Source organism: Pleurodeles waltl, chromosome 5 (genome assembly GCF_031143425.1).
Source record: "Pleurodeles waltl isolate 20211129_DDA chromosome 5, aPleWal1.hap1.20221129, whole genome shotgun sequence".
Taxonomy (NCBI): domain Eukaryota; kingdom Metazoa; phylum Chordata; class Amphibia; order Caudata; family Salamandridae; genus Pleurodeles; species Pleurodeles waltl.
In genome coordinates this window covers 774,431,978-774,444,046 of record NC_090444.1, presented here as the reverse complement: position 1 = coordinate 774,444,046, position 12,069 = coordinate 774,431,978, and the positions used below count along the sequence as shown (strand labels likewise).

The 12,069-nt window shown below is 45.2% G+C and overlaps 1 protein-coding gene across 4 annotated transcripts in view; it reads left to right on the top strand.

Annotated features, from left to right (window-relative positions):
• KAT14 (lysine acetyltransferase 14) overlaps positions 1-12,069 on the top strand; it is a 395,910-nt gene that overhangs the window by 198,444 nt on the left and 185,397 nt on the right. For 2 of the 4 annotated variants that reach the window (XM_069234741.1, XM_069234739.1), the window contains exon 5: positions 8,349-8,768. The exons of 1 other annotated variant lie outside the window; for it this stretch is intronic. In XM_069234741.1, the coding sequence (XP_069090842.1) occupies positions 8,349-8,768 (420 nt within the window). The remainder of the gene's footprint in view (positions 1-8,348; positions 8,769-12,069) is intronic. One more of the 4 variants, XM_069234740.1, reaches the window with a different exon arrangement.

Genomic DNA, 12,069 nt, shown 5'->3' with positions numbered 1-12,069 from the left:
TAACTAATAAAATAAACAATCTCTCTCTCTCACCTTCCTCTGGATCGTTTGTGATCCAGTTGAATCCTTCTTCATATGTATTTCTAGAATAGGATGCAATTCTGCAAAGTAAATTTTATAAGCAGACCAACTATGTTACTGTGGAGCTAATTCACAAAGGACCTCCGCACTCATGGCAGGACCTCTGCAGTGGGTAACTGTGTTATCACTAACCTTTCAATGGTTTTCGACCCCTGCTACAATTACAGGGCCTACGCAATGAGTGCGGAGGTCCTTTGTAATAGGGTCAGGTGTTTTTTCACTTCCAGTCAAAAAAAAAAGATTGTTAATTTTGAAGTGTCACCAAAAATATCAGGCATGGTGGAGAAAGATAATGCATTTTTAAAATTTTATTTCACTTTCTGATAGCCCGCAATTCTGGTCACTTGTACAGTGAAACTCTTGACCATCTAAGGTCCAGAATGTAAGTGTTTCAGTGACCCTCCCGGGATTACATTCTGGGAAAGCCTGTCAAGGTCACCAGTACTTTAAAAGTGTGTGTTTAATTTATAGTCTCATACTTGCAAATCAATGTAATAACAGTTGCAATTAGTTTGTGTGCATTGTTTTTTACTAAAGCAAATTTTCAAAAAATGTGTTTCATTTTTTGTTTTAAAGAAATGCAACCTTCTTTGAATTCATAGTAGTATCTGCCACTATAACACTCTTAATGTTCCAAAACCTTTGCAGTAAGACTGATAAATATGTTAAAAAGAATCATCCAAAAGTCATCATTTTTAAGGATATGCTTTTTCATGTTGCATTCAGATAGACTGTGTTGACTATCAGTTTGTCACCTGCAGTGCGGCATGTTCTTCACCCAGCTTGCAATATTCATTTCTATCCCAAATCCTATAAGTGTCTCTGCATCTTCTGTGTGGTACTACATAAAGACTTTAGTAAGTACAGCTAGCCCACACAAGACTTTACATTTTTGGGTCTGATGAAGATTAATTGTTCAAAGTGACCCACTTTTGTATAAACCGTGCTTGTATGACCTACATGACTCACTAGTTCCATGGTATTCTACAACCCGTTGCTTTGAATTTCCCATATCTGAGGCAGTATCAATGTATAGTATGTATGTTTCCTCCTTACAGTTGCTTTTTTTGGAGTTGTACTGCATGTTAATCGTCGATATCTTGCGTATCTTCATGCTCGTTGATTTCTCAGGATGGATCCCCACATCTACTTAAGTACAATATCTTCAGTTTTGCTAGTGTGCTGCAGCTGTCTTCCACAAATAAGTAGATATGTCTCTCTCTGCAGCTCACTTCTGGTGGATGCCGGAAATTTAGATCAACTTCTGCCATTCAGAAAGGCGTTGAAAACCTTCCTATACTGAGCAGATGGAGCTGTATTGAGCAATAGGGCTCCGTTGCCTTTTTGGGCTTTAGCTTTTTATAAATTCTAGTGATGGATTCATAGTTCTTTTGGCAGTTGCTATAATCCAAAACCACCCATGAAATGAATAGAAAACATATGTAATGGTCAGCAATTCAGCATATCTGATAGAGACTTCTAGTTGCAGATTCCCTACCTTAGAATTTTCCCCCAGGCGTTAGACTGGATCCGGAGATTTTTCTTCGAGCAATACCCTGGTGTGTCGGTAGGTGGCGTCGGTCGACTCCGTCAGGAGTAGTACATAGACGACGCCCACGCGCAGTTGCATCAGTTCTTTTCGTCCGCTCCACGCGCTGCTCCGGAGAGAGCTAACTTAGGCTATTTTTGGGAAGAATTCGACAGTTTTGTCGAGCTTTTTGGTACGACTTTGGTGCGTCGAGAATGTCCCCGAAGACTGGGTTCAAGCCTTGTGAGGACTGCCATCGGACGATGTTGGTGATGGATCCTCATTGCGTTTGTCTGTGGTGCCTCGAGCGCGACCATGACCCGAAGTCGTGCTCCGAGTGTCGAGCCATGCACCTGAAAGCTTTGAGGGAGCGGTCCCTAAAGCTAATGGGGGCCCGGCACTCGACTCCACATAGGTACCGGTCTCGCTCGAGAGGACGGTATTAAGATCGGTCGTGGATTCATCACCACTCGTCTTCTTCGAAGTCCTCGGGTCAAGGTGAGACGAAGAAGTCCCATCGCTCTCCGACTTCACCCCGTCGCTCGGCCGACGCGACGCGGGATGAGTGTCCACGCACTAGGCCTCCGTCCTCGGAGCCTACATCTGGGTCGACTCCGCGCTTACCTGAGTTTCCTGGAGCGACCCCCGCCCAACGTAGAGTTTTACGAGGCCATTCTCCTCATCTTTGGGCGGGCCGACCTCGATACGGCGCCTTCGGGCCCCAGGGGTTCGGCTGAGGGGCCTTCGGGTTCCGCGCTGACAGGTTCGGCCCTGGCCACCGAGGTCACCTCCGAATCTGTGCGCGGATCGGCACCGACGCCGGTCACACCATCGAGACCTTTTTCGGCGCCGGGTCAATTATCGACGCTCCCGACGTCCGTAGTGCCCACTATCGACGTCGACCCAATTCTTATCCCCGACAACTCTGAATCGGAGCGGCGTTGGCCGGCGCCGCCATTAGCTTCGGTGGGCCTTATTTGCCAAGGTCGGATTCAGACCCATTTTCCTATGGGTACGAATACAAGGAGGAATTGGATGGGTCCCTGGACCCTTATGAATACCAGGATGACCCTACAATGGACTGGGCACAGGACTTGGGCGAAGCCAGTGGTCTGGATACTTCTCCTGACGCTGGCATACTGTCTCATCCTACCGTTGCTACGGCGGAGGGAGCTACTTATAGTATGGTGGTTAGTAGGGTGGCTAAGGTCCTTGGCCTTGAGCTACCTACTGTGGAATTCAGGTCTAATCTCCTGACGGAGGTGCTTCAGCCTGGGGCTTCCACTTCAGAACCCCTTCTCCCATTCAATGAGGCCCTCACTGATGTCCTTTTGGGTAAATGGTCCAAACCCAACACAAGGGCTCCTGTGAACAGGACTATCGCTCGCCGCCATCGGCCCGCGCCGAACGACCCAAAGTTCCTGTCCCAACATCCTACGCCTGAGAGTCTTGTAATCCAGGCTTCCTCTTCTTCTGGTACGTTCCCTTCCGCATCCCCGGATAGGGAATCCAAAAGGCTGTAACAATTTGGTAAGAAGTTATTTTCTTCCTCCAGCCTAGCACTACAGTCTGTGAACACCACATGTCTTTTGGGCCGTTATTCCGACTCACTGTGGGATACGGTTGCGCAAGTCCTGCCGCAGATACTGGAGGAGGCCCGTGCTATCGTCTCCCAAGCAGTGAAAGATGGGAGAGACGCAGCAAAGTTCACTATCCGTTGTGGGCTGGATACGACCGACTCTCTGGGCAGATCGGTTGCAAGGACAGTGGCCTTAGGCGCCACACCTGGTTACCTACTTCTGGCTTCTAGGGGGATGTCCAGCAGTCACTCATGGACATGCTCTTTGATGGCACTCGTCTCTTCGGAGACAAAGCGGACTCGCCCTTGGAGAGATTCAAGGATTCCCAGGCTACGGCTCGGTCCCTTGGTCTCTTTCCTCTGCCACACGCCCACCACAGTCTGCTTTTCGTCCCTTTCATGGACCCGGAAGGGGCGCCCTGTCGCGTCTTCAACCCAGCCACTGTGCAATTCACTCTGGACAGCCTATGCGTGGCCGTGGAATCCCACGTGGCCGTGGGACAGGGAACCAGAGGTCTGTCCAGTCCGCCTCTGCCCGCGCTGCAGCCTCCAAACCCTCCTAGTCCATCCCCTCACTCCCGCCCAGTTGGTGGCAGGATCTGCCATCACCTGCCCCACTGGGAACTTATCACCATAAACAGGTGGGTTTTGCAGATCATTCGGAAGGGCTTCTCCCTCCCTTTCGAATCTGCACCACCACACATGCCACCATCCTTCCATCATCTTCCGGAGGATCATTTGGTGCTTCTCCTCCAGGAAGTCGTGGCTCTCTTGGCCAAGGGAGCTATAGAAAGGATCCCTGTGCCAGAAGTAGGTTGTGGTTGTTATTCCCGCTACTTTCTGATGCCAAAGAAGGACCAGGGCTTATGTCCTGTCCTAGATCTTCGGGCCTGAACTACTTCCTCAAGAAGGAGAAGTTCAAAATGCTCACCCTGGCTCAGGTTTTGTCTGCCTTGGACCCAGGAGACTGGATGGTAGCGTTGGACTTGCAGAACGCTTATTTCCACATCCCCATCCTGCCTACCCACAGACGTTACCTACGATTCGTGGTAGGTCACGAGCACTTTCAGTTTACCGTGCTCCCTTTCGGCCTGCAGCTCATCTGCGCAGGTTAGGGGTCTCAGTCTTCCCCTACCTAGACGACTGGCTGTTGAAGGCGCCTTTCCCCCTGACAGTTGTCTCCCACCTTCGACTACAGCGAACCTCGTGCACCAGCTGGGGTTCACTATAAACGTGGCAAAGTCACACCTGACTTCCTCTCAGACGCTCCCTTTCATTTGAGCTGTTCGGGACACAGTGCAGTTTCGGGCTCATCCTCCCGAAAACCGAGTCCAAGACATTGAGGCTATGATTCCGATCGGTCAGCCTTGGTCTTGGGTTTCGGTGAGACTGACTGATGCTCCTGGGCCATGTGGCCTCGTAGCCTCCTGCATCCTGCTAGTAACGCATGCCAGGTGGCAAATGCGGGCTCTGCAGTGGGACCTGAAGTTCCATTGGGCGCAGCATCAGGGAAATCTCTCCGACATGGTCCAGATCTCGGAGGAGACTGCGAAAGACCTGCAGTGGTGGCTTTGGAATCCCGTTGGGTCAACGGCAGATCCCTCTCCCTTCCCCCAACCAGATCTCTCTATAATGACAGATGAGTCACTTCTAGGTTGGGGTGGCCACATGGGAGAGGCAGAGATCAGAGGCCTGTGGTCTCCGGCGGGGTCTTGACTTCACATAAATATGCTGGAGCTCCAGGTGATCAGGCTTGCGTTGAAAGCATTCCTTCCCTCTCTCAAAGGGAAAGTGGTGCAGGTGTTCACGGACAACACTACCGCCATGCGGTACTCCTAACAAACAAGGCAGGGTAGAGTCCTGGACCCTTTGTCAGGAGGCACTACGCCTCTGGACATGGCTCGAACATCAGGGCATTACCCTGATGGTTCAACATCTGGCGGGCTCTCTCAACGCCAGAACAGACTAATTCAGCCTCCGACGTCGATCACGAATGGTGTCTCCATCCGGATTTGGTTCAAGGTCTCTGTCTCAAGTGGGGAGAGCCTTGGTTAGATCTGTACGCCTCCGCAGAGAATGTGCAATGTCAGCTATTTTATGTGTTGGAGTTTCCAAGGCGGCACTTGCTCAGAGACGCTTTTGGAGCTCCGGCCTCCTTTACGCCTTCCCCCCCATCCCTCTTCTGCCCAGAGTTCTCAAGAAAATCACGTACGACCAGGCCCAAGTTATCTTGGTGGCTCCGGACTGGGCTTGAACAGTGTGGTATCCAGAGCTATTGAGCATGTCCATCGATCCTCCACTCAGACTGCTTCTTCGGGCGGATCTTCTGTCGCAGCAGCAGGGGTCAGTTCTCCACCCGAACCTGCCCAACCTCCGCCTTCATGCGTGGCGATTGAGCAGCAACAGTTGACGGCATTTGCCCTTCCACCCGAAGTCTTTAATTTTATCTTGGCAGCCAGGTGTCCATCGACTAAAACTGTATACGCCTGTCGTTGGAATACATTTGTGGCAAATCTGTTGACCCCCTTTCTGCCCCTCTTTCAGAGGTTCTTCTGTTCATTCTTTCTTTAGCCCAGCAGGGCTCTGCATTGGGCACCCTTAAAGGGTATTTGTCTGCCATTTCCGCCTTTCTTAGGCTTCCTGATCAACCCTCACTTTTTAAATCTCCTATTGGGAGTACAGTCTTAAAAGGGCTCACCCACTTATTTCCTCCCACTCCCTTCGTCATGCCTCACTGAGATCTTAATCTTGTACTTACTTGATGTGTACCCCCTTTGAGCCAATGCATAATTGTCCCTTGCGGTTCCTCACATTCAAAACTGTCTTTCTCATCGCTATCACCTCTGCTCGCAGGGTTAGTGAGCTTCAGGCCCTTTCTTCAAAGCCTCCATACTTTTCTGTACACCTTGACAAAGTGGTGTTACGCTCTAGAGCTTCCTTCCTTCCTAAGGTGGTTACACCATTTCATGTAGGCCAGTCCATCACTTTGCCTACCTTCTACGCACCCCCACATCCTTCCCATGAGGAGGAGATACTCCACCGTCTGGACCCAAAAAGAGCAACGCCGTTCTACCTCAATCGTACTAAAGATTTCCAGGAGGACGATCAACTCTTTGTTGGCTATGTGGGTGCGAAGAAAGGGAAGGCGGTGCAAAAGCGTACCATCTCTAGATGGGTGCTTCTTTGTATCAAAGTGTGCTACGCTTTGGCTAAAAAGCAACCTCCTGAAGGCTTGCGGGCTCATTCTACCAGAGCAACTGCTGCATCCACTGCGTTAGCACGCGGAGTTCCTGTCCTGGATATCTGTCAAACAGCTACGTGGGCATCCCTGCACACGTTTGCTAATCATTACTGCCTGGATAGTCAGGTCCGTTGAGACGGCTATTTCAGTCGGTCAGTCCCGCAGGACTTTCTAGTATGATCTTGGTCCGTAGCCCACCACCAAGAATGGCATTGCTTGGGTATCTATTCTAAGGTAAGGAATCTGCAACAAGAAGTCTATCAGATGTACAAGTTACTTGCGTTTGGTAATGAAATACCTGGTAGAGAAATATTCTAGTTGCAGATTCCTTACCGCCCACCCATCCTCCCCGCTTGCGAACTGATTTCTAGGGACAGGGATTCCCTCTTTCAGGACCTTCGCTCTAGCGCACCAATCTCAGTGTTCTTAGCGGCTCTTCGCTCTGGCGTGGAAAGTCGTTAAGAGAAACTGACATCACTGCACGTGTACTACTCCTGACGTCATCACGGCGACCACTACGCCTGCTGAGTCGACCGACGCCACCTACCGATGCGCAATGGTATTGCTTGAAGAAAAATCTCTGGATCCAGTCTGACGCCTGGGGGAAAATTCTAAGGTAAGGAATCTGCAACTAGAATATGTCTCTACCAGATATTTTGTTACCGAAGGTAAGTAACTTGTACTTTAATGATCCTACACCACTTATTTCTGCTTTATCCTCATGTTCTCAGTGTCAACCCACCGTTGTACATGATCTGTTGCTAACAGATATAAAAAATAAAGACCTTGTCTCCCCTTTGGAAATATTTAGCTACTTTACTTTCTGTTACTTCCCTTTCTATACGTAAAACCACCCATAACTTTCTACTGTCTCAGATACAACTTTCATTTCCTCCACCTCCCGACAAGTGCTTTATTTTAGATGATTGCACTTTTTTTTTATTTTTTTTATGTGTGCCTTACGTATGTCTTTGTAATGGTAAATTTTTCGTACTTAACAAGATTTAATGGCTCATCTATTTCCCCTTCTTGCAGCTGTTGGTTATATATACAGTGCTATTGACGTTATATGGAGAAATAAATAATACCATTAAATTAGTTAAGCATATATGGTAGAGACTTGCTCATTCCAGGTTGTTTTCTGATCCATTTAATCAGAACGTGCTTTTTGAAATTAACTTATCCCTTTCATGGCGGAAACATCCTTCAGTATAAGTCCCACATAAAAACACTGGAGGCTTTAGCATGCATTCTCAGTCCGACACATCAGTGAGAGCGAGCGTCATTGCTGGTGAAGTAGCTGAGTTTCTGTTTGCTTATCCTGAAAAAAACACTGGGTGAGTTAGCCATTTTACTGTACCATGCATCATGTGAACATGTTGCCTTTAGTGGTGGGTTCCACATCAATGTGTAGTTTTTCTTCCAGCAGGTTACACATTGCAAGCATTGCTTAGAAGCAGAATTTATTCATGGACTGTTCTCAACTTCTAAATCCATACAAAACATAGTACAGAATGGCAAAGTTTTAGATTCAACAGGGAGGTCAAGGAAACATTTACAGAGATTCATGAGAAAGGAAATATACATGATGATTGTATTCAGTGTACTAAAGTTAAGTATAAGTTGTTATTTTAGATTATTCCTTTATGTTTAATACATTTCTGTTGTTAAGGCTCCAACTTCACTTAATGTGGTGTCAGGGACCACCCACAAGTGAAGAAGTGCCCAGGGTGACCAAACAAACCCATTGTTTCTTCTAGGTTCCCATTTTCAGATTTGTTAAGAGTATGTTACAGTGATTTGGAAACAGTGCATTTCTGCTAGTATAAAGCTGCAGCTTTGAGATTGTTGAAGCCAAACTTAAGTAATGTATCAAAAATGTGAAGGTCTGTTAGAATGAACAGATTCTTTATCTCTAGCAGCTTCAAAGACAACTTTGGACCCAACCGTTTTGGTGGAAGGGCTCAGAAAACGAGTGAACCGCAACCCTGTGGAGAGTGCCATCGAATTAAAGGAGAAACGATCTTGCATCCAGGAGGCTAAGAATATTAGGCGAGCACAAATGGAGACAGTTGGCCTCCCTGATCGGAACACATGTCCTATGCCGATGAAATTCGGCAGCAGGAGCCGTCACCTTGATATGGTCCTGGAGAAAGGAGAAGTGATTGACTTTTCATCCATGAGTTCCTCAGACCGTACTCCTATGACTAGCCCGTCGCCTTCTCCATCATTGGACTTCTCTGGTCCAGGAACACCGGCTTCTCATTCAGCTACTCCTAGCCTGTTTTCTGAGGCAGATCTTGTTCCAGATGTGATGCCACCACAAGCCTTATTTCATGGTGAGACTTTGCTGCCGACCACTTTTTTCTTTGTCACCTCATTTTATTAGAGCTTTATCGCAGTTATAGTTGAGATTTTCGTTTAGCATAGTTCTGATCCAATGGCTCTACACTCTAAAATAGATCACCCTTACCTTGAAGACCTTTTCAGTCGTTGTTCTGCACTTATTTACATTGAAGGGCTCTTCCATTGCTGTGATCTGTTAACTTTATACCAAGGTATGTGTGACATTGTTTTAATTAAGCAGTTGTTAAATATTAGTGAAGACATCTTTAAATCTCTGTGTTTGTGCTCTATAAAAAGAAGGTGCAAATTTCAGTTTACAAAACGTGGGTATACATGTTACGCTTAAGTTCTTCTTCTTCCAGATTCCCATAGTTTTGGAACCTTGAGCTAGACATTGGAATTAGATTTTTCATAGATTTACATGATTTGAATATTCCATAACTAAATGCAGAGGATTCTCTAGTTAACAAGTCTGCAGTATTTCTTGAATAACACATTCAGTCTTTGGATTTTATTCCAACAAGCACAAGCTGAATGGGTCTTAGGCTATTCCAGTGGTAGCAGTTTATAGTATAATTTCACTGAAGTTGGGAGGAAGATTTGTTCTATATGCAGCACCAGGAAGTGCTAGCAAGAGAATAACCAAAGCCGCTTTTTTTCTGAGAGCTATGAAAATATGATCGGTGAAATGTAGTTTGGAAGCATCCCTTAAACAATATCGTTATTTTCTTTAACCAGATGATTATTTTTCATATTGTAATATGAAACACTTAGTGTTCGAATAAAGAGCTTACCAGGTTTATATTTCCTGTCTTCAAAAGTTTAATGCAAATGTCTCAACTTCACAGAATCGGATGATACTTAATATTATTTGCCTAGTGCACTCAGTATCAAAAGATGGAGCTCTGATAATCATTGTTTACAGAAGGGACATCAGACATACTAGTACATGCAGATCTTGGTGTGAATGTTTCAGCTTCTAAATTCCAGCCCCTGGTGTCAGAGACCTTCCACCAATAACTATAGCTTCAGTTCCCAAAATCTCTTACATTTTAATGTTGCTAAGATCATTATTTACAAGGTCTTTTGGTGGGGCCTGCCACACGCTTGTTGATGATTTAAAACTCATTGTCTGGCTATTCACTGAGATCTCAAATCTTGTTCATTTTTTGCAGTAACCTCTACCTCTAAAAAAGGATAATTGTCAGGTGTCAGTGTTGCCACGAAATCTACTGTCATCACGGGACACCCTTTTGTAAAAGTTCTAGAAAAACCTCCCTTTCTCCTGCTTAGGCAAAGTAACCTGTAGACACCTGTATAGTGTTGTTCATAGATCAACCTGAACATCTTGAGAAGCACAGAGACATACTTCTACCAAAACATTTAAAGGTAATTGTGAAAGCTTGTGGCAAACTGATATGAGAATGATCATCAGTGCCACAGTGTCAGAAAGCGACTGCAGCATGACCAGTATTGCAATGATTTGGTGTACATTAGGCACCACAGGGTTATTTACGACTGTTAGATGCAAAGATGGAGTGACATAACATGACTCCTGTGCATTAATTTGCATCTCTAAACAAGCATTTCAAAGAGGACCCCCTTGTACTTCATGCCTGAGTAAACTGGAAATTTATTGTTGAGATTAGCAGAACAATTTGACTTTCTGTTACAGAAATACGTGAAGAACATTAGCTTTTGTGAAGACTTAAACTATATATGATCTCACTGCAATTCTAATTCCGGATTCCACTGTTGATGCTAGAACTCTTTTATTGATGGTCGTTTTTTTATGCCAGGGAAGAATCTGAGGCCTTCAAAAAAAAAAAAAAAAAAAGAAGTGATCGTCACTGCTTCATTTGCCATTAGTGTTGTAAGTACTGTATCTCTTTTTCCCACAGTACAACTAAGGAGTTTGTGAAAAGATTGGCCATTTGATTAAGTGCTGTTCACTGAAGCAAGATGGCAAGAAGCAAAATAATTACCGTCAGATCTAACCTTGCACTTTACCCATCTGTGGAATTTTCCAACCCACTCCCAATCTGTCAATGGAATTCTCTTCAGGAGACATATTTCTTGACCTATTAAGACACTCACCTTACTTATTCTTCTGTGTTAACAGACCAAGACTCTTGGAAAACAAAATATGTATTTTAGCAATGCACATTTCACATGGACCTTTTCATACAGTGAAATGATTCAGCAGTGGTACCTCTTCCCTCATTGCCTGACAATCACAGAAACCAGCTTGCTTGACTACCACCTCCATCTAATCATTTCAACAACACATTGAAAGGGAAACTATTTCTAGTCTATCATTTGAGGGGAAATAACGTCTGACAATTGAGTGCTAAATTTATGGTCAGAAAGCAACATTCTGAATTTCCTGTCGAGATCACCATCAACCTCCAATAATGATTTACTTCTCAGATATTGGAAGGTTTGTCAGCAAGAGGCACAGCAACAGCTCATGAAAAAGGCAAAAGAAGTGGTTGGACATGAAATCATTTTTGCATACTGGAGATCTGCTATGTGATGCACATTACTTCATGGGATGCTTAGTCACACCTCCACTTTTGTATGAGTGACAGAAGCTCTATTTGATTTGCAGCAATGCAAAAGCACTAGCGGTTCAAGGTACTCCAGCTTGAAGTCAGATGTCAAGAAATAAACGTATTCTTTGCTGGTACAGTTGTGAATTTGTGTGGTTCAGTGATGTCTTGCTTTGGTATTAGCAAGTGCATCTCCAGCACAAATGGTAGATGTGCATCCCTTTTGGCAGATGGACAGTGTACCAAATTCTACAGAGACAAAATCGTGTTGTGTACACATCTAAAGTTCACTCTCAAGGTGACTTAAGATCACTCTCTAGGTGTTCATATTAACCATTTTGTTACCAGAATATTTTTGCACCGGCAAAGGAAAAAATCATCACCAAAAGATCTTGTGAGTACTTTTTTCGGAATGACAATGTTTGTTGCACGCAGTCAGTAAGAAATACTGCCTGGATGTTTGATACATGAAAAGTTGTGCTGAAGAATATCTTCAAAAACTAATTTTGCACCTCGTCCTCCTTTCTTGAAAATACTGGCTAAAATTGTAATCAGAACAGGTAAATGCATGAAAGATCAATGCTGAAAATGTATGCAGCTTTAACTGTCTTTTTCCACTACTAAAATCGTTTTTACAGTTGTGCCTCACACAAAGACCGAGAACACTGTACTCTGAAAAAGTCTAGGTTGGTGACAATGTGTGGTATTGATATCCATCCAGGATGTGAAAGAAAAGTAGCTC